At 44.8% G+C, this 27,327-nt stretch overlaps 1 protein-coding gene across 1 annotated transcript in view; it reads right to left on the bottom strand.

Moving 5' to 3' along the window:
* Positions 1 to 1,114: 1,114 nt before the first annotated feature.
* LOC135111138 (neuronal acetylcholine receptor subunit alpha-10-like) overlaps positions 1,115 to 27,327 on the bottom strand; it is a 121,153-nt gene continuing 94,940 nt past the window's right edge. The window contains exons 3-12 of the mRNA XM_064024140.1: positions 24,222 to 24,484; positions 20,203 to 20,247; positions 19,885 to 19,994; positions 14,997 to 15,177; positions 10,915 to 11,069; positions 10,082 to 10,281; positions 8,667 to 8,784; positions 8,287 to 8,536; positions 7,928 to 8,088; positions 1,115 to 7,787 (exon numbers count right to left, since the gene is read on the bottom strand). Of these exons, the coding sequence (XP_063880210.1) occupies positions 7,532 to 7,787; positions 7,928 to 8,088; positions 8,287 to 8,536; positions 8,667 to 8,784; positions 10,082 to 10,281; positions 10,915 to 11,069; positions 14,997 to 15,177; positions 19,885 to 19,994; positions 20,203 to 20,247; positions 24,222 to 24,484 (1,739 nt within the window). The 3' untranslated portion in view covers positions 1,115 to 7,531. The remainder of the gene's footprint in view (positions 7,788 to 7,927; positions 8,089 to 8,286; positions 8,537 to 8,666; positions 8,785 to 10,081; positions 10,282 to 10,914; positions 11,070 to 14,996; positions 15,178 to 19,884; positions 19,995 to 20,202; positions 20,248 to 24,221; positions 24,485 to 27,327) is intronic.

Below are 27,327 nucleotides of genomic sequence, written 5' to 3'. Positions count from 1 at the left end.
TCAACAGTCCCACACACACATGCACACAGACGCACCAAGCAACAAGTTCCATACTCTGAAACGCTTTGTTGTCTCATAAGGACTATTTCCAAAGCCTACAGGTTTTCATGGGTGCTGTTCCCACTGATGATTTGCTAAACTTGTAAAAATAATAATAACAAAAGGAATATCCTTGAAAACCGTAGTAACTTTTCCTGCGGCGTGTGGAAAGTAGTCGAGATGAGACGCTGAAACGTTAAGAGAGAATACTGGAGTAACAAATGCAATGATTATGTGAGATGATAAGAAAGCAGTCGTTTCCACCAATAAAAAAATCAGATAACAATACAGAAACTGGTAACTCACAAGCGCCTGCCTCGCCATCTATATTCCGGTTAGACAACTATTTATAGAGATAACCTATGTAATCTCTTTCTATGAGTATCTATCAATTACCTGAATATTGAAAAATATTTCGTGAAAATACTAATCCTATATTTACTTTTATATAGTCACTGGCAAGTATCGAAGTGAACAACTCCCCTAATTGCTGATTCGAACCAGCGAGACATAACACCAGCACTTCTCATATAGGTGTCAAAAGACTTCTTAAACGCTTTGCTTTCTCACAGACGGATAGTCGAGTTTTCGTGAATGTTTTCCCCATTCCTTTGTTAACTATCACAAGAATCATACACTCTTTAAATATCTCAATAACTTCCACTGACTGTTTTCAGAGGTCACATTTATGATAAGTCAGGTTCAAGTGGGGTTTTTCCCCCACTGATGATGCAGAAAAACGTACAAACACCTATTGAAAATATCAATAACTTCCAATAGATAATGTTACACCAGGGGGAACCTGTTGAAAGAAGTCGAGAGAAAGACAGTGGCGAAGCGTTTAAGAGTACGGAGTTATGACTTGCATTCCTATTTAATTTACAAGTAGTGAATCATAAGACAAGACGGCTTCACAGTACATATTAATTTGCTAGATACTAAACAACTTAGCAATAGGGAGTCATAATCTGGGCACAAAACTATTTGACAATAGGGAATAATAAGCTAGACAAAACACGGCTTGGCAATAGGAAAAAAAAATTAGAGTTAGGCACAGAGTAGGGTGACAACAAGGAATCGTGAAGTCGCATTGCACAGGACTTACACTTTCCGTGACTTACCAGCAGAGCAGTCCACTTCTGCTCCCGGAATCTCTTAGTTATCTCAACACAGCCTAACGCTTTATCGATTTATAAAGTACGGCTGCACGCTGCCAAAGGAAAGCAAGACCACAAACTTATAAAAAATTATTTATTCATTTATATCTATTGCAGTTACAAATAATACACGGTTGACCAGCTGGGTACTGGTGGCTCAACCTGACATACAACAACCGCACAGGAGCCGTCTTGGCCCTGGCCAGCAGCTGGTGGCGCCCCACGTTGGCTCTCACCGTCCAGACTCGCTCCGGAGTAAAAAGTGTGACCTACGTAGACAATCGCCCAACCTGATCGAGCTGCCTCGCTCCCGCCGCCCGGTGCCTGGCGGCCGCCGGGGACTGGCGGCGTGGAGTCACCACAACACACGGATGTCGAGCGGTGAGGCGCAATAACATTGAAAATATCAGTATCCCTGCAGCAGTTCTCTTACTCTAGTTTGTATCTGAACTATGGTCGTCACGGCACAGCTACTCCGCCTTCCGGAGGAGGAACAAAAGCTAGAATGGGAGTTTGGGGTCCTGCAGTGACAAGCGCATTGACAGCTCCACCGAGGGCGTATATGTTTTCGAACCTCTTATCTGATTCGTATTAATATACATAAAAAAGTCACTTTCTTTTCGGCGGCTGGATGCCAGGAGGGGCGGCGGATGGCGTCCCGCGCCACGCGCTGCGGCGTGGCGCCTGGCGGCACTGCAGTACCTCAAATGCTCTCTTCAAAAGAAGCCTTAAACGTACAAACACACACAGTAGAAGAATATAGTCGTACAGATGATGCAGGGTAAAAGCTTGCACAGTGTCACGTGAGTATATAGCTACAGAACAACAGATAGTTGGCGCCACCTGATAGAGATACAGTGTATGAGGAATGTGTGAATGTTCGCTCACAGGAGTAGTATATCCTCTGGGGATGAATGAAGTGGTAAGTACGTACGAGGTGGAGAAGGTCATCACCGGCACCTACAGGCACGAGATATGGACAGGTGGAGCGGGCGAGTAGCTGCTGGGAGAGAAGGGAGCAAGGTCCGCGGGGAGCTTCCGGAGAGGTATTTGTACACTTAATCTCCTAAAGTGCGCTGGACAAATTGTGGGTCTGATCAAAAAAAGAAAAGGAAAGAAAAGAAAAAATGCTCGTTTGGTGAGATAAAAAAAAAAGAAAATAATAATAATAAATTTTAGCACTTGAAAAAATGGAGAGTCTAATACAAGCGTGTATCTGTGATGGATGTAACGCGGCGCTCCCTTTGTTAGCGTGACGGAAACCAACAATGAAAACAACCCATATGTACATAATACTACATGCATACTTATATATATATACACACATACATACATACATACATAGAGAGAGAGAGAGAGAGAGAGAGAGAGAGAGAGAGAGAGAGAGAGAGAGAGAGAGAGAGAGAGAGAGAGAGAGAGAGAGAGAGAGAGAGAGAGAGAGAGAGAGTGCCTGGGGATAAAATGAAGGCTTTTCTAATCGAGTAAGGACAGAGAGGTCGAAAAAAAAAAATGTTCTCCAGAAACCACAGCCTTGCACAGAGACTAAACAACTTGACAACACGAAGGAATGTTTCGAGGCAAACCAACAGACACCCAGAATACATCACTGCTGAAAAAAGGACAGCGATAAATAACAGAGCAACAATGGCAATAACTATGAACACAGTGATGACGTACAGTGACGCAGGGGGAAACCAAACGTTCTTGCGTCGTAAGGATGCGCGAAGGAAACATCGAAAGGGCGAAAGGAATCGAGAGAGATGATGACGTGCGAGGTAAACCCACGAAATGAATGAGAAGCAGTGACATTATTTCCACGTGTGTGTGTGTGTGTGTGTGTGTGTGTGTGTGTGTGTGTGTGTGTGTGTGTGTGTGTGTGTGTGTGTATGGAGGTCTCGGGCTACGCTACAATTTGAGCAGACGTGCGTACGAAGCTAGTGTAGTTTTCTGCTGGAGAGCTTCGTCAAATATGTACAAGTGACACCTGAAAAATCTCCTAGACCCTTGATGTGTCTCAGTAGCAGCTGTAGTAGTAGTAGTAGTAGTAGTAGTAGTAGTAGTAGTAGTAATTGAAATGGTAGTAATTGTAACAAAAGTAGTAAAACTGATAAATATAATGACATAAATAGTAATGATGATGATAATAATAATAATAATAATAATAATAATAGTAATAATAATAATAATGATAATAATAATAATAATAATAATAGTAACAATAATAATAATAATGGTAATAATAATAATAATGATAATAATAATAATAATAATTCTCTCTCTCTCTCTCTCAAGTAGTTCACGCATCACTCGTACATCTTGCAATGACACTCTTGTTCCTTCACTTCTTCACCTTCCAGTGGCAGTGTTCACTTGTCCCTCGCATGTACAGTCTTGCTCTTTAATTCACTGGTCATTCCTCACTTTCTAATAACACAGCATTTTTGTGTCACCTGCCAAAATCGTGACATTCCATTTTCTTCTTAGTCACAGGTCCATTCCTGCCAGTACGTATTCTTAATTAAACGCTATGAGGTTTCATTTGGACTAGCTTTCAAATGCTACTGAGTTGATTCTTATTGATGATGTAGATTTCCTTCTAAAGTTGCCACTAGAGTCTTCCGTGAAAACCTGAGTAACTCCCACTAAAGGTTGCTGGAAGTTGTTGAAATAAGAAACCGAAACGTTCAAGAGTATCCCCTGTCTTGTTTTCTGTGGAATAGAAGGAGAGAGCGTCCCGTGTTTGGCCAGCTGCCCTAACTATGCTCTGGTGGATGCTCACTTCAACCTTGTATGATTTCTCCTGTGGAATTCAAGTTGTCTGACGAAAGTTTTGGTATAACTTTTAAACACCTACTGAGTAATCGGTTACCTCAAGTCTTTTAGTGTCTGTATTTTTGCTTTTGCTCAGTAACATCGTCTAGAGCTATTCAGATGGAGGAATAATTGTTGTATTGCCATAAACCAGCAGAAAGTGGGTTACGTGAGCAGCAAGTGGGCAGTTTTGCTGGATGTGATGGACGAGGCAGCGACCAGCTCACCTCACACCACGGACAAGTGCTAGTGTGTTCCTCTGTAATCCACCACTTTGCTTCCCAGCCTATAACACACACACACACACACACACACCAGCGCCATCGTATCAACATAAATTCTTGAACATGTATCATTGACATAATGGAAAGTAAAAGTTTACATGAATATAAAACAAAAGATCCTGCTTCAGTGTGGTGTTTAAATGTCAAATAATAAGAAATTGAAAAAAAAAAAAAAAAAAGACATAATCGGAGAATCAAGTGTCTCATGTAACTTGGGAACATCAGAAATGAAACAGCATCTGAGTAGAGGAGAGGGAAGAAAGATGGGTAGGAAGGTCAAGGCATCAAAATATGGTATCATTTGGTGAGTTACCTTACTTTTAATTGGTGTATCAGTAACACTCGGTTCTGTAGAGTACGCTACACGTTTATAAGAAAACCTAATTTTGTTTGTCTCAGGAGGGCGCGGGGGCTGCTGGGTGCCCGCGGAGATACACAGCCGGGACCAACGCACATTAACACTAATATTGCCGATCCAATTGTAATGATGCAATTTTGTACACGCTTTGAGAAGTGCAAGCCAAGATTAACCTATCAGTATATTTACAAAAGGATACAAATATGAGCTCCATACCAGCTGGAGATCTGACACACTCTTGAATAAATTTTTTTCTTCAAGAGTTTATTTTTTAGTGTTTTAAAAGACAAACGCCAGTGACACTGAGTCACCTCGACGAAACATTTACACACCCTCGGCGCCAGTCATCGGTCTACAAAAAGTCACCTGGTGGGCGGCGTTCCTGCAGCGTGGCGAGATGTACAGTACGTAGTAAAATATCAAGAGTCCGCGATGGCTTCCTTCACGGGGAATACACTGAGTGAGTACGAAAATCTGCAAGGTCCTTCTGTCTCTTACAAGAAGTGATCCCACACGCGAGATCCGCTGAGCCAAGGAACCCAACTCAGGCAAGGGACCCGATGCACCGATGCCAACGTTACCAACACTACCCAATCAACAGGTGACCACAGGACTCGTGCGGCCTAGCGCCGTGAACGCCAGCAGGGAGAGGAACCAAAGAGAACTCTGGTTGGATGGCGTAGAAGAAAGGTAACAGGTCATTCAACAATACGAATGATGAAGGGTACAGGTGACCGCTTTAATGTTTTCGAGAAAATAGGTAACGAAAAAGGAACATAGATATTAAAAAGTTCCCATTTGGCGAAGAAGGAAGTTAACGAGACACGGAAAGTTACGGATGACGAAGAGGAGAATTATTAATCGCCTCAAAGTTTTGCAGAAGACAGATAAAAAAAAAAAGGAAAGGAAAAGCTGTAGGTAATGACACATAAACATATACACCTACGCCAGACTAGCGCTCGCTTCTACCTCGAAAAGTCTCCCTCCTCCTTCACTTCTCGCTCGCCAAGATGTCACCGTCGACAAAAGGAGTTCAGGGTCCACAGTGAAGATTTACAAACGTATTCTTTTTTAATTGAAGACCCGTTTCTTTAATTTGTATCGAAGCGAGAAATTTCTACGAGCTGGAGAACTTTCAGAAAAAATCGTGTCTGTGAGAGGACCCAGACCACCCTAACCAATGCCAGCGCTAACACCACCACCACCACCACCACCACCACCACCACCATCTCCACCTCCACTACCTCCAAACTACGGCTTCTCTAAACCCTTGAGCTTCTACAGACTCACAGGGCATCGCAGTGCACACGAAAACCTCACAAAAATGAAGTGATATGAAGGTTATTTCCTCGAGGGTGTGTGTAATCATCGTGACGACGCACACACACACATACACGCACGCACACCTGTCCCGTATCTTCTCAACAGTTCGGTCTTGCAAATCCCACCCGAAACCCGTATTGAATCCCTTGTTAGCAGCAAAATACACACAGGCTGCAAGGTGCCTAAGACGCTACGCACGCGAGTAGTGTGAATGAGTGGGTGGGTGAGAGGAATCCAAGAGGCGTGAGTGGGGACCAAGAGGCGTTAATGGATTTGGGATTAGCGACGGTCACCAGCTAGTCACTCCACATTATTATTAGCTCAGGGACTTGGAGGGAGGAGAGAAGGACCTGATGTGCTGAGATTCGGGGACGTTCGCCAAGGAAGGGAGGAAAGGAAGTAGTAGTACATTGGTGGTTAGGGACGCAGCTCTTCGGCGGGAGGGGGTCATGGTGTAGGCAGGGTGGCGTTGTATGCATCTCCGACACAAGTTGTTGCTCGTATCAGTTTGGGACAGAGCGCCCTTAGAGAGCGGCGGTGGCGCAGACAAAGTAGACACGGTGAAGCCAACACGACCTTCCACGGTGACTCTTAACTTGCCCGGGAAGTTTTGTGCAGTTATATAATGATTTTTCTACTAATTCGTATGAGGACTAAAGGTTAATATATTTATATTTGAATATATATATATATATTCTCCATATATATATTTTGAGGCGTATCTATACTAATATAAATCAATTTCATATACATCATATTTGTTAAGGCTTACAAATACGGCGGAGTCACCCACGGCCCGCCCGCCTCGCCGACAGCAGGATTGAGACGAGAGACTCCCTTGACCACGAGACAAGTGTAAGGCGAAGGTGACGCTTTCCCGTCGCCTGGGACACCCTGGAGGCCCTCCTCTAAACCATCGCTAGAGATGGCAGGTAACAACTTATAGGCATAGTATTATTAACCTTTATACAACATAGCAGCCTCTTCAGCGATGTACAAATGAGATATTCGAGTGGGTCAGTTGTGACGTCGAGCGCCCACACACAACTATGCTAAACGTGTCCCGTTGAAAGGCAGAGAAAGCACCGATCTTGTTCTACCTGTTGCTGCAACGTGACGATAGTCGTGAGGGACCTGGAAGCCATTATCACAGAGTGGACACGCCGACCACGGCCCGCGCTGCCGTCCCCGGCCAAAAGTGTGCCTTCAAACGTGGTAGAAAGATTAAACTCTTCCCTACAACAATAGCACCATCCGCACGCTACGTAACATTTCTTCCTGTCATCCCGTCAGCTTCTTTTCTCATAACTCTAATCGCAATACAAGAAGACAGAGTTCAGGATTCTCCTGGAAACACTCGTGAGTCAAAGAGAGTAAGCGCTCTACCACCGCTGAAGAGGACGAGTGTGGCTGGGCGCGACACAGACCAAGACAAAGAGATCTCAGGGTCCACCTGGAGGGAAGGTATCAGCGGCTCGTGGTCACTTACAGCCACCTAGGGGAGGACGAGGGCACAATTAGCACTAAACTGGTGCACTGCTTGGGGCACCCAGGCGATCTCAGGTATTACGGACGTACTCGGAGCGCTTCACCACCGGCAGGATCACCAGGAACACCACGGAGCTCACGGTCGTGACGATGAAGAATATCCAGAACAAGATCCGGTCCACGGCGATGGCGATGACGCGCCACTCGTTCAGCCGCTTCTTCTCGGCGTCCTCGCGCTCCTGGCGGCTCAGCAGGATCTTGAGCGCCCTAATGATCTCCTCCTGGGCGCGGTTGGTGCTCACCGCAGCCAGGTTTGGGCTGTACGTGCTGCGTGAGGGATGCAGGACGGTTATTGGGATGGTTACTGGCACACACACACACACACACACACACACACACACACACACGTATATTTTGCTCACTTTTATCTCTCTCGCACACATACACACACATACACACACACGCACCTGTTGGCAGTGGTGTTCCTCCTGTAGGTGTTGGTGTCGTTGTTGTAGTCCCGCCACCCAATGTTGAGATTGTGCAGGTCCTCGGCGCTGGAGTAGTCGCCCTGGCCGCCCTCCTTCAGGTCGTCTCCCACATTCTCCACCGTCAGGCGAATCGTGTCGCTCTGGTGGCGGGAGGAAGAGGAAGAGAAGGAAGAGGTGAAAAGGTGAGGGTGGTGCTGCCAGTGAGGTGACCACGGTTGTGAAGTCTTCGAAAGATTATCATAAAAGTTTACATCAGTTCTCTCTCTTTCTCTCTCTCTCTCTCTCTCTCTCTCTCTCTCTCTCTCTCTCTCTCTCTCTCTCTCTCTCTCTCTCTTTACCTTAGACACGTGGTGGTCTTTAGAAACATTATTAGAGAAGTCCCCATAGAGGGCGGTAGTGACGACCCTGGCGTGAGCGTTGGAGTTCGTAAGGTTGACGTCCTCGCCGTTGTTTTTCGTCGTCTTGGGCCTCCGTCGCTTGAGTCCTCTACCGAAGAAGCCCCGTCTCGCCCTGGTGGTGACGGTGGTGGCGGCGGCGGTGGAGGAGCCACTCTTGCACTTATTGGAACCGTGGCTGCGTAAGAACACCCTAGAGAGAAAGGTACCCAGTAAGAGAGACAGAGATGGGTATGAAGAAGCTGGTCACAGCGGTTGACAGGAAATAACATGAAGAAAAATGTCAAATGGAAGACGAGAGGGAAAATTTAATATTTCCTCACCTTTTCATCCAGGGCGGGACTTCCCTCTGAATGGGTCCGCGGTAGTGACAATTGAGGACGATAACTGTCATGATGATGCTGATGGAGGTAATGGTCATCACAGCGGTGAGGTAAATGCCTGCCCAGGGAGGAAGAAAAGAGAAAGAATAGTCACTTTGAATGAAATGTGCTTGTTCAATGTATCAGAGCTTGAGAGGCAAGACTGGGGTGAACTGGACACGTAGAGGTGGGGAGGAGGATGCTGAAGATGGATCTACCCTGCAGGAGAGAAAGGGGAAGACCTATGAGAAGGTTTATACGGTGAAAAAGGACATGCTTGTGATGGGTGTGACTGAGGAAGGCACAGAAGACTAAGTGCGTTGAAGAATCCTGAACCACTGTGGCGAGGAGCCCAAAGATGTTTTCTCATTCCAGTATGATTAAAAAACAGACTACATTAGAGCCCCTACAATGGTTGAAGGATATAAAAAATCACGGAGTAGAAAGTGCGAGGGAAAGATTCAAGAAGGAGCGTTGTCTGGGAGGAAAGCGGCGACACAGAAATCTGGTCTGAGATTATCCAGCGAGGAAAATGTTGACGTCACCTTCAGGAGAGGCTGTCGTAATCTTAGGGACGGAAGATGATTAAAATGTCTCGAGAAAGAAGGAAAATGCATTCTAAAGTTTTTCAGATTAACTTGAAAATTGCTCCCAAGAATGCCTGTCTCAGTCTGTCCGTCTGTCTGTCTGTCTGTCTATCTGTAAGTCTGTCTGTAAGTCTGTCTGTCTGTCTGGCTATCTGTCTGTCTGCCTGTGTGTGTGTGTGTGTGTGTGTGTGTGTGTGTGTGTGTGTGTGTGTGTGTGTGTGTGTGTGTGTGTGTGTGTGTGTGTGTATCCGCCACTCTGTCTGTCTGTCTGTTTTTCTCCCTCCCTCATCCAAACTCCTACCCAGCCCCATCTCTCTCTCTCTCTCTCTCTCTCTCTCTCTCTCTCTGGCTTGCCATAAGAAGTGCTTCTTTACCTAACAGGTCACATTCTTAAAGCATTCCTGAGTTGGTGAGTGACAGGAGGAGAGAGGCGAGAGATGAATGCTCGCAAAGTTAAGCCGGCGATGCGAAAGCGATGTGAAAGGAGCATGGAAAGGTGGCTGGAAGTTTTGCGCAACAGTGTGGGGGCTGCGTGGAAGAGGAAGCTGGCTGGCTGCGAGGAGGCGATGAAGGAGTGATGCAGTGTGAGGGAGGCTGTGGTGCCTAGCTCACGAGATAGAAAGATGAGCCAATCACTCACTCCCTCTGTCTTCAGCTTCTTACGTCCTCTGATCTGGTGAAAATTCTATCAGTTGTCATGTTTTGTAATGAGATTGTCAGCAGATCAGAGGACTTAGAGTAACACACACACACATACACACACACACACACACACACACAGACACTCACCAATCAGCGGGATGGACTCCGAGGTCTCAGGCATTTTCTCTGCGATGGCAAGCATGAAGACGCTGAAGGCAAGCAGAACAGTGACTCCCAGAGCGATCTTCTCTCCTGAATCAGGCGGGAGGCAGAACACGAGGAGGGTGAGCACGGACATCATCATGCAGGGCAGCACCACGTTGTACATATAGTAGAGGGTCTTGCGCCTGCCAGCGAGGAGAGGAAGGAACACTTGCGTTAGACTCAAGGAAGATAGAAACTCTGGTATTTTGAAATTCTACTCTCTCACTATGTCTAATTTCCAAGGCCACAGAGATGACAAGCCGGGTTCTCAAGAGTGTTTTACCGGTTAATAATGAAGAATTCTTGTTAATCTGCCACTAGAATCATAAAACACACCTAAAAAATCCGTGTCACTTCAAATAGAGGGTTTTATAGAAGTGGATGTGCGCCGTATGGGTGTTTCAGAATATATACTGGCCATGCGCTGCGTCTGGATTGGATCAGGTATCGAAAATATAAATGAAAAGTTTTTGTTTTGTTTTAGAATATATGAACACAACAATACAAGGGAAGTTAGAGACTCGGCTAGACTTGACCACTGCCATGAGCCGCGTCTGGATTGCATCAGGCGTAAGTTGATGTAAATATGTTTGCTTCCATAACTTTTCTGAAGGGCTAAAACTTTGATATTCTTATTGCTTTCCTCGTGATATAATAACAAAAGCACCTTAGAATAACAACTACTGATACAACAAAATAACAGTACTAACAACAGTAACATATAACGACTGACAGTAATGACAAGATTCAATAGTAACTACCATGGCGGCACTCACCTGATAGTGATGGTGATGGTGACGTCAGGGAAGGGCTCTGGGCAGCAGGAGTAATAGATGACGTTCCTGATGATTCTCGCCTCCAGCAGCTCCCACTCGCCGTTAGGAATGTAGTTAGTTAGGTCCACCTCTGCCGTCCTGTTGGTGACGTCAACCTGCGCAACGCCGGGAGAGGTAGATCAGGTGAGAACACAGGACCACAAGAACACAAGGGAAGCCATAAGGAACAAGCAAGTCTACACGTGGCACTCCCTAGTAGGCCATGTATTCAAGCACGCTAAAAAAAATCTTTCAGTACGACTATTTTCAAACTATAGAGATGATCAAATGGGTTCTTAAGAGTGTTTCTCCTCTCATGAATGTAGAAATCTTGTTTAGCTGTCACTAGAACCATAATAACATCCTTAGAAACCAGTGTAACTTCAACAAGAGCCTTTTGAAAATAGTGAAGGTTGGGCGCAGAAGCTTAGAAGACAGGAGTACTACATCCACCTGTTGACTCAGCACAAATAATATGATAAATGAGTCTATTCCAGTCATCTACCATTATTTGAGAACCAATTCCTTTCTGTCTTTCTTTCTTTCTCTCTCTCATGAATAGTAAGGACGGGAGGAGGAGGAGGAGGAGGAGGAGGAGGCGAAGGACGATGAAGCGGAAGAGGAAGAGAAGGAGGAACAAGAACAAGAGGAGCATATCATTTTGGAAGAGATGAGTAGGAGAAGGAAAGAGAAGATTTGGAAAAGAGGAGAGCGAAGGAGAGAGAGACAGAGAAGGGGGAGGAGGAGGAGGAGGAGGGAGAGGAGGAGGAGGAGGAGTAGGAGGAGGAGGAGGAGGAGGAGGAGGGAGAGGAGGAGGAGAAGCAGGAGGAGGAAGAAGAGGAGGAGGAGGTCGTAAGGGATAAATCATGGCGAGGGTATCTGGGACAAGGAGGGAGGGACGGCAGCGGGCGGGCGGGCTGGCTGGCAGGCGGGTCTTTCCATCGTTCACCGGGCTGTCTGGCACAATTGTGAGCGTGATGGAGTGAAGAAGGGAGGGAGGTGCCGGTGATGGCCGCTAGCACATCATTTGTCATAAGCTGTCAATATTTTGCTGCTACAACACTCGATACGGAACGGCGCTTTACAATGAATGTATCGAGCGCCAGGGTTAGTGCAAGACGGAGAGCACCAGTTGTGTTTATGTTACACGTTATCCGGCAGTTGGCGTGAATGTTGCTGTCTCTGGAGTAAGAACAGGAGCTTCTCTGGAGGAGGAGTAAGAGGAGGAGAAGGTAGAAGAGGAAGAAGAGGAGGAGGAGGAGGACGAGGAGGGTGTCTTCAGGCGCTTCTGGCCTCGCTTGCAGGTGAGGGAGCGCTCGTAATATGCAAATACTCCCGCGGCAGTGGCAGCAATGCAGGAAAATTACGAGGGAAGAAAGTGCATTAGAATGAGGTGTGAGGGAGGGCAGGGCAGGACTACTTAGTGAGGGACGCTGGCTAAGGGTGACCTCCTGCAGCACGAGAGCCGGTTACTCCTGAAGGCCACAGTGCAGATTTGATGAGCGAGGCGTGTGTCGTGCAAACTGCAGGCGGTTAAGTTTTAAAGCTTGGGTGAAAAAAAAGGAGGGAAAAAAATATTCTTTCTTCTGGCAAGGGTGAAGGTTGCGGCCGAGTGGTCACGTCAGCTACTACTACTACTACTACTACTTCTACTACTGTTGCTGTTGCTGCTGCTCTGTGCTGTTTTTTTTTTTTTTTTTTTCATGCAGAGCACATATCAGGAAAACACTACTAGGAGAAAAAATATCGGAGGTGAGTTTATTTCAAGAACACTAAGGACGGAGCACACCACTCAGAGGAAAACAATAAGCAATTTGTACTTGTATTCCCCCTGCCCAGCTGCGCGTGCATTAATCTCAACAACAACAACAACAACAACAACAACATCATCAACAACAACAAAACAACAACAACTACTACTAGTACTACTACTACTACCGATGATGATAACAAGGCATTCTTCTTGTTTTTATTCTCCTACTACTACTCCTGCTTATCTGCCTCCTCCTCCTCCTCTTTATCATCATCATCATCATCATCATCTTTCTCATCACAACAGAAGCAGGCGATGAGTCAGCCAGAGAGCACTAGCGGCCTCCATCCCGCAAGACAGGCTGACAGATTACCACTGCTTCGTGTGTCGTTGCCTCAACTGCTGCTAGTGAATTCGTGGATTAGTGAGCCTCAAGCGTACCCTGAGCGTCCCTCCCAGGCCACTGACCTCCCAGAAGCAGCTGTAAAAACTTTGCAATGTGTTTCTTCCATCCTTGAAAATTCAATATAGCCCAAACTTTCTATCAGTCGAGGCAGGATCCTAACATATCAATAAAATTCTTAGAGAAAGATGATGGAGTTGATTTCAGTATCCAGAAAATCCTGGAGAATCATATTACGTGATATAAAAATTTGGGTTGCCGTTTCAGTCTGCTTCACTATAGAGACAAGTCAGAACTCGTGCCAATGGTTATGAAACGAGATTTAAAAGTAGGTTAGAAAAAAATTAATTGACATGAATGAAATGTGGAAGCAGGTAGGTATGTTTCATACAGGAACCGTCGCGTGTTAATCTGATGTCTTTTTGCAGCTTACATTATTTTATGTTGTAATGTTCTTACCAGACAAAATCAGATCTAAAAAGAAGATAGGACAAAACTGGTTTACAAATTGGGTCGTAGATGAGCGGAACAAGCTTAGAAACGGCGTGATAAGTGCAGAAATATTAGAACATTTCAGCAAGGCGTTAGGTCCATTCACTGGCAAGCTTCGAAACAATCTTAATGGTGTTGCCCTTCGCTTGCCCACCGTTTGGAATTTGGAGTTTTAGTAGAGGAGTATAAAGTCACCTCAGGAACCACTCATTGGGACAGAAAAATCCCTAGTAACTTGAGCGGGATCCGAATCTACGCTTGTCAAGTAAGTGACGAGGATGCTTTCCACTGTGTGTGCGTGTGTGTGTGTGTGTGTGTGTGTGTGTGTGTGGCGATCTGCATTACTAAGATGGAAAAAAAATAAGGGTGAGAAAAAAATGTTATGCAAGAGGGGGAGGCATGCAGTAACCACGAAAATAACAGCAAGAGATGCAACACTACGGCGGTGAGTGAGATTTAAAAGTCAGTTATGATAATGGTATGATAAAACCAGAACAAAGTGCGGAGCGATTCTTCAGTCGATGTCGAGAGACACTAGTTCATCTCCCTCTTCTGCCAAGGCCGCGCTGGGCTAAAATAGTGAAGTGCCTACGCCTGTGTTTGACAACCTCACTCCCTGACAAGGAACACAATGGCGGCATCCGAGGAGAAGCGTCCAGCCAACTTAGGTTGCCCGTGTGAGGAAAAAGAGGATTTAGGGAGGAGGATGCTGGAGATGGATCTACCCGCCAGGAGAGAGGAAGACCTAAGGGAAGGTTTAAGGATGCAGTGAAAGAAGGCAGATTTCTAGCGGGTGTGACTGAGGAAGGCACGGAAGAAAGAGTGGTTGATCCGCTATGGCGGGAGATACCCATGGGAAAAGCCGGAAGAATTCCATGAGATATAAGACAGACGGTCAATGGGAATGGTTTCTAGTAATATTCGGGGACAAGAATTACTGACTAAGCTCGACAAAATTTCTTCACCTATAATGCATTTTACCTTAGTGCAGGACTTAATTAATCATTCACGTACCCTACCTTGTATATTTTTATGTATCATTACACCATGCTCATTATTGCTAATTTCAGCAGCTTTTACATATATATATATATATATAATATATATATATATATATATATATATATATATATATATATATATATATATATATATATATATATATATATATATATATATATATATATATATATATATATATATATATATATATATATATATATATATCTTTGCTTTATGAATTCCATCGCAAAGTCTCTCTCTCTCTCTCTCTCTCTCTCTCTCTCTGTCCAGGCAGCATCACGTTTATCAAGCCATCATCTCCACTTCTTCCCTCTCACACTCCTATCACCTGTATATCAGCGTCCGGCCCTCAGCGTCACCGCCTTCCCTCACCTGAAAGCCGTCGTAAATCCAGGAGCCCAGTTTGAGGATGCACGTCTGGTCGTCGAAGGGGAAGTAGGTGACGTCGACAGGGCAGGTGGAGCGAAACTTAGTGGGCGGCGGCCAGAACACCTTACCTTGGTGACCCACCATTGCCTTACTTTGCATGTAGCCCCGCGTGTAGTCGTCCGCGCTGCCAGGGGAAGGAAAAACACGAACAGGTAAGATAAGAACACAAGGGAAGCCGCAAGAAGTCAGTAGGTATTCACGTGGCAGTTCATGTTATGCTTCCTGTTACATGCGCATGGCTTGGAGTAATGGATTAGTGAATAACTCAAAAAGAATGAAAGGAAATGGAAGGGGATAGGAACACACACAAACATAGAAGAACAAGGAAAACCGCAAGAAATCAGTAAGCTTTCACATGGTAGTTCATGTTATATTATCCGTTGCATGTGCATGGCTTGGAGTAATGGGTAGTGAATAACTCTGAAAAGGAACGGGAACACACGAAGACATAATAACACAGGGAAAGAAGTAGGAAGTCAGTAATCCTTCACATGGCAGTTCATGTTATATTTTTCGTTGCATGTAAATGGAATGGAATTTTCAGTTCAGCGGTAATGAGAAACTCTAAAGAAAGAAAGGACATGGAAAGAAACGGAAACACACACATACATTAAAGAACAAGGGAACCCGCAAGAAATCACTGGGCCAACATGTTTCCGTAGCTTATACGTGACCTGTTTTTTTTTTTTTTTCAGTTCAGCAGGAAAGGAAAGAAAATGAAGAGAAGAAAAAAAGAAGAATGAAGAACTGAAGGATACAGAGAGAACACAGGAAGGATGAATAACGAGTGATATGCAGCTCCCTTCAATTTACCCTACGTACAGTCGTGGACAAAGGAGTTTCTTAATGATTCTAGCGTGACATGTACATACTTGCACAACACGTAAAGCTGTAACGCCGCAGCGACAGGCCGGCTGGCGTGTCTCCTTGCAATAGAAAGCACTCCATTTATACCAGTAATTCTTCCCATGAGGAGCATAAATGACAGCAGAGAAGGCCATCCTTTTGATATGTACGTGGATTTACGTCTTTGTGTCAGCTTGGGACGGGCAAAAAGACTTGGAGTTTGGAGAAAAAGAACAGAACTTAACACACACACACACACACACACACACACGGTTTGCAGGAGATACCACGTCACGGCAGAGACGAGACAACGAGATGGTGAGATGAAGGGTGGAATGAGACACAGCACTTGAAAGAAAAGTAGTTTTCGAAGGGCGGCCCGAGGGAGTGATGAGCGCAAGGGAGTGGATGGCTGTGTGCGGGTATTAGCTGATGAGGGCAGTGCTGGTGGCGACTGTGGCGGCGGAGATGGTGGTAATAGTGGTAGCAATGTAGGTTTCAAAATGCATACGATATTTTGCACGGCATATGAGGGGAGGGAAAAAGAGAAGAGCAGCATATTGCGTCTGAAATCTGAGTAAAAGGCACTGCATGACATCCTGGGTTGCAAGGATGGATGGTGGGAAGGAGCCTTCTTCTTTGTTATCCCCTCTCTTCAACTTGTAGTAAGATAGTTATACAAAAAGCTTAGTCAAGACCTCAAGGTTTGTTGTTGTTTATCTTCCTTTGTATTCCTTTGTAAAAGTCACAATCCATGGAGAAGATTGAAAAAACACTAGTGAATGAGAGAGAGAGAGAGAGAGAGAGAGAGAGAGAGAGAGAGAGAGAGAGAGAGAGAGAGAGAGAGAGAGAGAGAGAGACCAACTCGTGGGCTTACTTGCTGATTCAGAGGACTTGTTGACTGACTCGAGGGATTGCCAGACCTTTGTGTTGGAATTATATTTGAAGACACACGCCTGGCCTGAATGAGAGCCGAGCGCCGCGCACCACACCACCACCACGCCACCACACTACAACCACACTGTTACCACACCAACACCCCCGGAGCGCCGCCCTAGGAACCCAGTGCCTTCCTTTCCAGCGCCCTAGCAGCATTTCCATCTCTTCTTCTCTCTCTGCATGGATTGGTGCTAACGCCGCGTCTCTCGGCAGGTTATAAGGATTAGCATAATGGCGAAAAGACTGATCCGGAGCCTGTCAATAATACAAGGCTTGGCGAGGCGAGGTGAGGCGGCCAGGACACAAACATGCATTCTGGGAGGCGAGGCAGATTGTTGCCTGTAGGAGACTGAGTATGATGGAATGCTGGGAGTGGAGAAGGACGGACCAGAGAGAGAGAGAGAGAGAGAGAGAGAGAGAGAGAGAGAGAGAGAGAGAGAGAGAGAGAGAGAGAGAGAGCTGTGACGGAATAGTGTGGCTGATGGAAGGATGTAAGGCAACGGAGGTGGAGGAGGATGGAGTGTAATGGAATAGTAGATGGAAGGAAGGAAGGAATAATAATAATAATAATAATAATAATAATAATAATAATAATAATAATAATAATGCACAAGGGAGGAGGAATATTCACACGTAGATACATGTGTGTTTGATTCCTTGTCCTTTTTCGCATCTAACCAATCTGCATTACTGGAAAGTCCGCTTGTTTAATTCTCGGCTTTACTTGTGAGGGAGATGTGTGGTGCAAAGGTTCACCGTGGCGGGGCAGGGAGGTTTCACTGCGGAGGGATGAACGTCACCGAGAGATCTACCTACGCACACACATACAAGGCACACACAAGCGTGAAATTTACAATGAAAGGATTACCTGATAGAATAAGAGCATGGTTGGTTAATGCTCTTGAGATTAATGTGTCGAAAAAAGAAAAAAAATATATTGTTCATCCATTTTTTTTTTTTTTACGTGACACACAAAATGGCTCAGCGTTTCCATTGTGACACCTGGTTAATGAGGTACTTACTTAGAAAAAAAAATAGTTCTTTGCTCAACCCTTGCAGTATTTTGTAATCACGATAAAAGAGAGAGAGAGAGCAAAGGGAAGGATAGGGATAAAAATAAATCAGTTTAGTGTGTTGAGTCTGCATTTTAACTTACGAGTATTAATAAGAAAATTCATAAAAAAAAAAAACACTAAGGAAAAAAAAATGAATCCAGTTAACTTGTAGAGGCCACATTTCTAACTATTAATAAGAAAATCCACTGGAAGGCACGAAGGAAAACCTCAAAACTGATAAGGAGCCAAGCAGGATGCCCTCAATGACCAAACAAGGCTATGAACAAGAAAAGTATAAGAAAAAAAAAAAGTCACAACAACGCCTAACAAATAAACAGAACGTGAACATGTTAACTTCTCATAACACGCTCTGATGGAGGTTCGCTTGAATTTTCATTCTACTTTCCCTTATTCTGTTGCTTTCCTTTACATCTTGCACACCCACGAGAGGCGCCGCTGGTGACGTGTTGCCTCAGACACCCACAGACTCCATTTCCGGGGAAGACTTACTAGCGATCGAGGCTCCACGCGGCTCTCATTACTATTCCACACAACCCCCGGCCAGACTGATGAATTTCTTACTCTCCTTGGTCTTCTCTTTTAAAGGTCGTTTGCCTCCCACACAGACAGTCTAAATGGACGCCCACAATTTCCTGCGCGTCATGTGTCTATACAAGATCATCAGCGGTGGACGAGTGTCTGTTCTTAAACATTTCAGGGTCTCACCTCGACTTGTTTTAATAAGCGCTGCTGAAAACTTTTATGGGTTTCCAAGGGTGTTTTCATGATTCTAGTGATAGTTTAACAAGAATTCTTCGTAACAAACACGGCTAGTAGTTTTAAGAGGCTCTAGTGGAAGTTATTATGGGGTTTCAAGTGTGTTTTCATGATTCTAGTGGTGGTTTAACAAGAATTATACATCACCAACGGGAGAAAGAAAATGAGAGCTTAACTAATCATCTCCGTGGCCTTTGAAAATAATCCTCATGAAGGAACAAAGCGTTCAATAACAAAGGGACATGACAAGGGAGACCTGCGCAAATTCCTCAGGGTCAATAATGAGGACAGGACAAGAAATAACTGGGTCAATCTTAAAGTTAGGATACAAAAAAGGGATAGGAAGAAATTGACTCTCAGATACAATGGGGGATGTAATCATGTTGTTAGTGCAGAGATAAGGAAAACCAGCCCGCGAGTATTGCAAGGGAAGGGAAGGCACGATTAACATAGGGAAGGTTGACAGCAATACAGTGCTATGAGGGGAATGCAAAAGTATTATGATATTGGGAATGATCTTTTTTGAATTGTACATATGTAATGAGACATGTATACAATGATGACTATTGTACTCTCTCTCTCTCTCTCTCTCTCTCTCTCTCTCTCTCTCTCTCTCTCTCTCTCTCTCTCTCTCTGCTTGCATCACAGCGGTCGTTGTTTGCTTTCTCCTCGACCATCCAATACTGCGACCTTAAAATCTCTCTCTCTCTCTCTCTCTCTCTCTCTCTCTCTCTCTCTCTCTCTCTCTCTCTCTCTCTCTCTCTCTCTCTCTCTCTCTGGAATGGAACAGACGCAGCACTGAGTATATAGTGCCTAGTCAATAGGGAGCCTTAAAAGATCACAGACATTTATGGATTATAGGTAAAAGTAGATAGGCTTGTCTTGTATAGGGAACTGCCACGTGTAGACCTGATGGCTTCTTCCAGCTTCACTTGTTCTTATTTCTTAGGAACACATTCTGAAACACTTGCGCCGCACATCCACTACTTTCAAAAGGCTCTAGATGAAGTTACACGGGTTTTTAAGAGTGTTTTTAAGGTTCTAGTGAAGGACTGACCAGATTTCTGCATCATCAACAGGAGAAACACTCTTGAGAACTCGGCCAGTCATCTCTGTGGCCTTTGAAAATAGTCATAGCGAGAGAACAAAGCGTTTCTGAATACGGGCCTTATTGCGGAGAGGAAGAGACGGTGTTACACGAGACAGTGGCTTACTTGTTGTATAGCACGATGTCCGGCAGCCAGATCTTCTCACACGGCAATCTAATCGTCTCCAAGCCGTTGTACTCGTTCTTGTCCCACCGCAGCAGCTCGTCCACCCACTCCTGAAGGGGAAGAAAGGAGGCGCTGCTCAGGACAAGACGCTAGATAGGTACACTTGCTTGACAATTGCCATTTAGTTGTTGCTGTAGTAGTAGTAGTAGTAGTAGAGGTGGTAGTGGTAATAACAGGAGCATTACAATTAAGGTAAGTCTACACAACAACTCACAACACAGGTATTGGGCGGCCGCAGCGGGGCACTCACTCACTCACCTGGTCTAGCCACACGTTCGTCGTCAACACCTGGTTCTTCTCATCCTGTGGAGGGAGAAGAGAAGCGTTAATGAACACAACCTCACCCGATAGAAAAAGATAAAAAAAAAAAATCATAACCTTTCGTAATAAACCACAACGTGTATCAGTCTCACGAGTATTCACTAAAAAATCATATACTTCTGAGCGTCTGTGGTTATTACTGCAGCACCGCCAACTTTACTCTAGTTTCTCTTGGTCAGCCAGCAATTTTACCCTAGTCTTCCTCAGTCAACAGCTTTTTCTTGACGTCTCGCATCAAAACAGCGCACCTAATCCATCCTCCGGCCAGGGCTGCGGCAGACAATCTCGCCAGCAACATTTTAACTCAAAGCGTTACAAAAGAACCAGCGGGGCGCGTTCCAGGTCAGGGAATAAGACTCTTTTTTTCTTCCTTTCAACGAGAAGCAAGTAAATTAAACCGAATGAAATAAAGGGAATCTGGAAAAAAAAAAAAATGGATAAGGAAGAAACTAAAAAGTAATGAGTCCGCGTGTGTGTTTGAAACGTACTTACACACACACAAGAGAGAGAGAGAGAGAGAGAGAGAGAGAGAGAGAGAGAGAGAGAGAGAGAGAGAGAGAGAGAGAGAGAGAGAGAGAGAGAGAGAGAGAGAGAGAGAGAGAGAGAGAGAGAGAGAGAGAGAGAGAGAGAGAGAGAGACATTTAGACTACGTAAAATCATAATGCATAACTTATAAGAAAGAACAATAACATTTCCTCCATCAAAAAAGAGAAATGAATGAAAAAAAGAAAGAGAGAAAAAAAAAAAACTGTGACGCAAACCTTGTCCAGCGGAAGCATAGTTATAACTCGCGAAAGTTTGTAATCAGTTATGTTCCTTACGACTGCAGGGAAGGCTTAGTGAACACGAGGCAGGAAATCTATATTTATTGCTCAGGGAAACTACGGCAAAGTAGGTCGTGTTGGCTTGCTTTTTTTTTTTCTTGTTTCTTTTTTACTCTCTCTCTCTCTCTCTCTCTCTCTCTCTCTCTCTCTCTCTCTCTCTCTCTCTCTCTCTCTCAAAAACTGGCAGTAATTAAAAACGTTCGTAATTCATGATGGTGTTTTTCTTTCTTTTCTCATCTTTTCTTTCTTTTTTCTACGTGATAAGATCGAGCAAGGATGGAGAATGAGAGAAAGAGAGAGGGAGAGAGAGAGAGAGAGAGAGAAAAAAAAAACCAGTTCAACTTGACGCTTCCAAAAAAAAAAAAAAGTTAAAGAAGGAATGAAAAAAGTTTGCTAATGTAGTTGCAGAGGTGTTCGGATACTCCTCCCTTTGACACGGGAAACAGGTCAAACTGAAACTAGCAGAGATCATAGTTTACTGTTACGAGTATTAGGGATGAAAAGAAAACAGGTGGAGGAGTGAGTGACTGTACTTGCATTAGTGAGGTGGGCGACTAGAATTGAGCATAAGTAGAAAGTATTGTGCATCGAGGCCGCGGGAAGGGAGGGAGGCACACAGTTAGGAAGTTCAGGAGACTTTGAAGTGCACCAATCAATGTATTCCTAAAGAAAAAAAAATAAATAAATAGAAAAAAAATAAATAAAGCACATAGGAAAAATAAGAAAATAAGACTACAAAAGGACAGTTGAGCTAAAAAAAGATAGTTTCTCCTCACTTAACACGTACTGCCATCATCACCCATAAATTTTACCCAACCTCCTTTTGAAATTGTCCAATACCTCCCACATCCTCCTTAAAATAATAGGAAAAGGAGCTCTGACTCCTTTAAGTGGTAGATGAATGGAACAGACTCAGGTTCTTAATACCGAGTCAATAGGAAAATTTTAAAGATACAATAGACAAAAATTATGGGTGAGGATGATAGGCGGAAATAGGCAGGCGTGCTTTATACAGGAATTGCCACGTGTAGGCCTGATGGCTTCTTGTAGCTTCCCTTATTCTGTTATTCTCTCATGTTATTATAAACGAACAATTAAGACAACACTATTAATCTCTGCGAAAAAAAATCACGTTTTCTTTAAGCATCACTGATAACATAAGAAAACAATAAAGGTTGTAAATACACACACGTGACCAATAAAACAAAAACCACGACTCAGATATGCACGAAAGATCCTGGCTGCGGTAGGCTGCGGGGCGGAGAGGCAGCGAGGCACCAAGGGCGGGGAGGGAGGGAGGGCGGGCTGCAGGGAGAGGTGGGGGAGCGTTGCGGCGAAGTTGTGGAGAGGTAGAGAAAAGGTTAAGCTTAGGGAGGGGGAGACAGCGGGCAGAGGAAGAGAGGGAGGTGCGGGGGAGGCAAGGCAGTGAAAGATGGAGTCGCAGGATGATTATGAGGTAGCCTGAGGGAGGCGCTGAAGGAGTGAGTGAGTGATGAGTGAATAGGAGGGACTCGAAGAAAAGGATTCTCTCTCTCTCTATCTCAGGATGAAAAAAAAAAAAAACCGACATCATTACATAAATAAGGTAGCTGCAATAGGCCAGCTGACCAACACAATCCAAAGCAGCCTTTCATGTCCACAAAGAGCGGAGCCTGCCGGGAGGGGAAACATATCCACAGTGGGGGAAAGTATTCGGGAGTGGGTTAGGGTGAGAAGAACTGGGATTTCGATTAAACAAAGGGATTAAACAAAGGAATTAGTCTATGAAAGTAAAGGCCAGAATCCCTGAGAACGATTGGGGTAACTGACCGATGCATTGAGTAGATCACTATAAAAGCACACGCCACACGCTGCTCCAGTCAAGTACTGTAGCAGCAGCGAGGCGGAGGTGGAACAGGCGGTGGGATTAGCCTGGATTGGTGGGGGGAGGGGACACTCGACTCTATCATAGGCTCCACTGAAAACATTCCATAAATTTGATGATCCTGTTATCGGTTTTTAGGACATTCGATAAAAACTATTTCCGATAAAATGTGCACTATGGAGGGAGGAAGAAGAGGAGGAGGAGGAGGAGGAGGAGGAGGAGGAGGAGGAGGAGGAGGAGGAGGAGGGTTTGCTAGTGCCACGGGAGGTTTCTCTGTCGCGGCTCCTGTTCGCCTCTTGACGCCTCGAGGCCGCGGGAACCACCAAACGCTACACACGAAATGCTAAAATAAATTGAGTTTCAAGCCTCAGCACTATTAGCGAAGGAAGAAAAGCCTTTAACATTTGCTTAAAAGGAAGAGGCTGTTGCTTTCCATTGCCAGCGATCCTCACTCATAAGTCTAAGTAAGAAGAGAGAGAGAGAGAGAGAGAGAGAGAGAGAGAGAGAGAGAGAGAGAGAGAGAGAGAGAGAGAGAGAGAGAGAGAGAGAGAGAGAGAGAGAGAGAGAGAGAGAGAGAGAAAGGGCGTCGAGTTCTCTTTCTCCTCACACTCTCTCCCATCACTCATAAACAGAGAGAAGGGTGGTCGAGAATCTTACTTAAAATGAAGAGGAACTGATCTCTCCTGTCTGCTCTCCTCGCTCGTAAGGAAAGAGAAAGGAAGAGAGTTTGAACATGTAAAGGCAGGAATAGGGGAAAAACTCCTCTGTCTATCACACTAACTGGGAGGCACATGACGATTGACTGAGTTAATGAGTATGTCCTGTCTGCCTGACTAAACATACTCATGAACTTTCTGACAACATGTAACAATAGGACATGTGGTAGTCGAGTAAGCCAGCATAATGTTGCGGTGCATGAAATAAAACCGCAGCCACAAAAATAAATCAATAGAAAATGAAAAATAAAAATGAATGAGTGAATAAACGAATAAAAACAAACAAAAAAAAAAACAAATAAAAGCAACAGACAAAATAAATAAACAACAAATAATCGGAAATATATAAATTCTCCCTTCTCAAAGCTACAAAACTATCTAAAAACCACAATCCATAAGAAAACAAAAAAACATCCACACAAGACGTATACCTGACCTGACCTGACCGACCTGACGTGACTCCAGCAAAGCAACACAGTCAAAACGCTACGGAAAGGAAATAAAGAGTTCACCAGCCACATCACCCTCACTTAATCCCTCCCCAGTACTCACCATGTCGAAGATCTGCGTGAGAGTGATGCCCAACTGGATCACGATGGGGTTGGATGCGTTCCTCACTGGCCTCACATTTCTGTCGTATCCGGTCATCAAGGAGTCAAGTAGTCGTTTTTCGTCATTCATTTCTAGCTTGAAATTTCTGGGTGCGCTTGAGTCCCCGCTGGTGCCGGAGGTGGTGGTGGTGCTGGTGGTGGAGGTAGAGGCGGTGAAGGTGGATGAAGAGGAGGATGAGGAAGATGAGGTGGCGTTACTGCTGCCTGGAGGGAGGAGAGAGAGAGAAAACACGTAATGCAGTCTGTTTTTTTTTAATAGTTTTTCATTGTCTCTTTTTTTTGTTTATGTAAATGTTGGCAGTTTGAAGCAAGCCTCGCGTAATCTTTCTTCAGTTGTTTGTTTGCGAGTTTTTTTTTTTTTTAATGTAATTCTCGCTCACTCTATTTTGTCTCCCGTGCTCCTGAATAACTTTTGTTGAATGTTTTAGGCTCGTTTATCATTGTCGAGAGAGAGAGAGAGAGAGAGAGAGAGAGAGAGAGAGAGAGAGAGAGAGAGAGAGAGAGAGAGAGAGAGAGAGAGAGAGAGAGAGAGAGAGAGAGAGAGAGAGAGAGACGATGAACCCGTCAATATAACACACGAAGAAAAGAAAGCCACAATTACAAAATCGATACTTAAACCTGCCAGTCGGATGTCATACAGTCAATACCTTTTGTTTCTGCATCTCAAGGACTTTTTATTGAAATATCCCGTGGACAGCCTGTACCATAAAAGGACGGAAGGAGAAAGGAAGCCCTGTAGTCGACGTCCTTCAGTGTCCCCTTTGAATCTCCGCTTGTCTTCAATGAGGAGGGTATCAAAGGCAGCCAAGAGTACATCGCGATCAAGGCAGAGGCAGGAACGCAAGGGAACGCAGGAGGAAAGGTACAGTCGGGGACAAAAGTCGGGTAACCTGCACCCACTCACTGTGTTGTGCTGTCCCTCAGTCATAACGTCCCCTGATCTGATGGCATTCTCATTACGGAAACAGGTGAACTCTGGCATTTTCAACCTGTTTGTTTCTTTCTACCTTCCAACGACCTGAGTGGTTAAAAAAATGGAGTATCAAGGCACATCCATAACTAAACTGGCTAGCTTTTTACTATTTTCGGACTATTTTCTGGCTTTTTATGGGAACGGTAAGTTGAGTGGGCCTTTTCTGCAATTCTTTAACCACTGGCTGGCCTCCTTGACTCGTTGAAAAAAAAAAAAACTCATTAGATCAAAGGACTGAAGGTTGGAGATGGACGCTAAACACTGCAGGGAGTAATTGCTGTATGTCTACTGTTGACCAGCACTACACATGGCGATCACAGGAGAGGCACGAGCACACGAGCACAGCCGGGCCATTACTACCATTACCTCAGACTATCACCACGAGGTCATTATCTCGGACAGTTAAGGATGAAGCCACAGGTAATCTCTTGCATTATTTTTTTTCGCCTGGTCTTAGTGGAAGTGAAAACAACCTCAAACTCTCCCGCAGCGAAGCAAACGAAAACTGCCGCTGCTTTTGATTTGCAAATTGCCGCGAGCAAACACGCAGCTGCACCGCAAACTTCTCCACGGCCAAGTAAACACGCCGACGGAAAAAGAGTGGGAAAAATGGCCCGCGGCAATGGACTGTGCAATGCGAGCCAGACTGCAGAGGGCGGAGCGGGCCGGGGTGGGGCGGGGCAGGGCGGCCAGGGAGGCGGAGTGGAAGACTCGAAAAAGAGAGAGAGAGAGAGAGAGAGAGAGAGAGAGAGAGAGAGAGAGAGAGAGAGAGAGAGAGAGAGAGAGAGAGAGAGAGAGAGAGAGAGAGAGAGAAAGGAAAAAAAACTTGACAACTGTAGAATACAACTAACTCTATTTATAACTGTTAGGAAGAAAAAAATAAGTCCTCGCCTGCTACTGGATTTATTAGTTAGCTTTTCTATTTCTGATTGACATACTGCTCCGGGAACGCTTTTTTTTATTGTATATATATATTTTTTTTTCACACCTAAAGGAAGCCGACCTTTCTTTCTTTTCGAAAGAAAAGAGAGAGAGAGAGAGAGAGAGAGAGAGAGAGAGAGAGAGAGAGAGAGAGAGAGAGAGAGAGAGAGAGAGAGAGAGAGAGAGAGAGAGAGAGAGAGAGAGAGAGAGAGAGAGAGAGAGAGAGAGAGAGAGAGAGAGAGAGAGAGAGAGAGAGAGAGAGAGAAATAAAACAACAAAGTGACGTGCCCGTAAGACCATACACCCATAACAAGGATGTCTTCTTTCAGTGCATCCATAAACCTTCACTTAGAAACTCAGACCTTCCTCTACAGCTGTTAGATCCTCTTCAGCATCCTCCTCCTTTTATACTCATATATCACTTTGACACGCCCAAACCATGTCAGTCTCGCCTCTGTCACTAGAATCATGAAAATATCCCTCTATAAAAAGCTCTTTAACCTCCATTACAGCCTGTTAAAAGTAATTGGGGAAAGACGTTGAAATATTTGGGAATGTTTTGCCTACCGTGGTCATTCCGTTCATCTCGCTGTGGGAAGGAAGGAAGGAAAGAAGGAAGGAAGGAAGGAGAAGCTCGGGTGTCGCGCGCCGGTGGTGAAAACACAGAGCTGGGACACGCTGCCCACCCTGATAAGGTCTGGAGAGTCGGATTCCAGAAATTCGCTCTCCTTTTAAAGGTGTCGAGTGGGTTAGATTACCTCCCCGCTTCTCGACACACGAAGCCGCTTGGTGTGAGTGTAGTGAGTGGAGGTAAGGACACGGCGGAAGCTTTAGTTCTCTGACTGCTATGGCCTCTGTTCAAGCTTACCCCCCCCTCAGTACCACGTCAGAGAATGCAGAATGGATAGCGGAAGAGAGTAAATGTGAAAAGACGAGTTTTTATTTTTAGGACGTGTTATGAGGAGAGGAAAAATAAAGAAGCTGAGACTAATGGGTAGCCAGGTAGCAGAGCAAGAGACAGACAAAGAGAGATGCATACGGATGGAATAGTAACGACAGTGAAATCCGGAAATACTATGCTGGAGATCTGCTAGGGATAGAGGATAGAAAGATGTACTATTCCATGATCGCTAACGTCTGCAGGGGCGCGGCA

Source organism: Scylla paramamosain, chromosome 21 (genome assembly GCF_035594125.1).
Source record: "Scylla paramamosain isolate STU-SP2022 chromosome 21, ASM3559412v1, whole genome shotgun sequence".
Taxonomy (NCBI): domain Eukaryota; kingdom Metazoa; phylum Arthropoda; class Malacostraca; order Decapoda; family Portunidae; genus Scylla; species Scylla paramamosain.
Note: the sequence above shows the minus strand (reverse complement) of the source record. Positions and strands in the feature narration are given on the sequence as shown.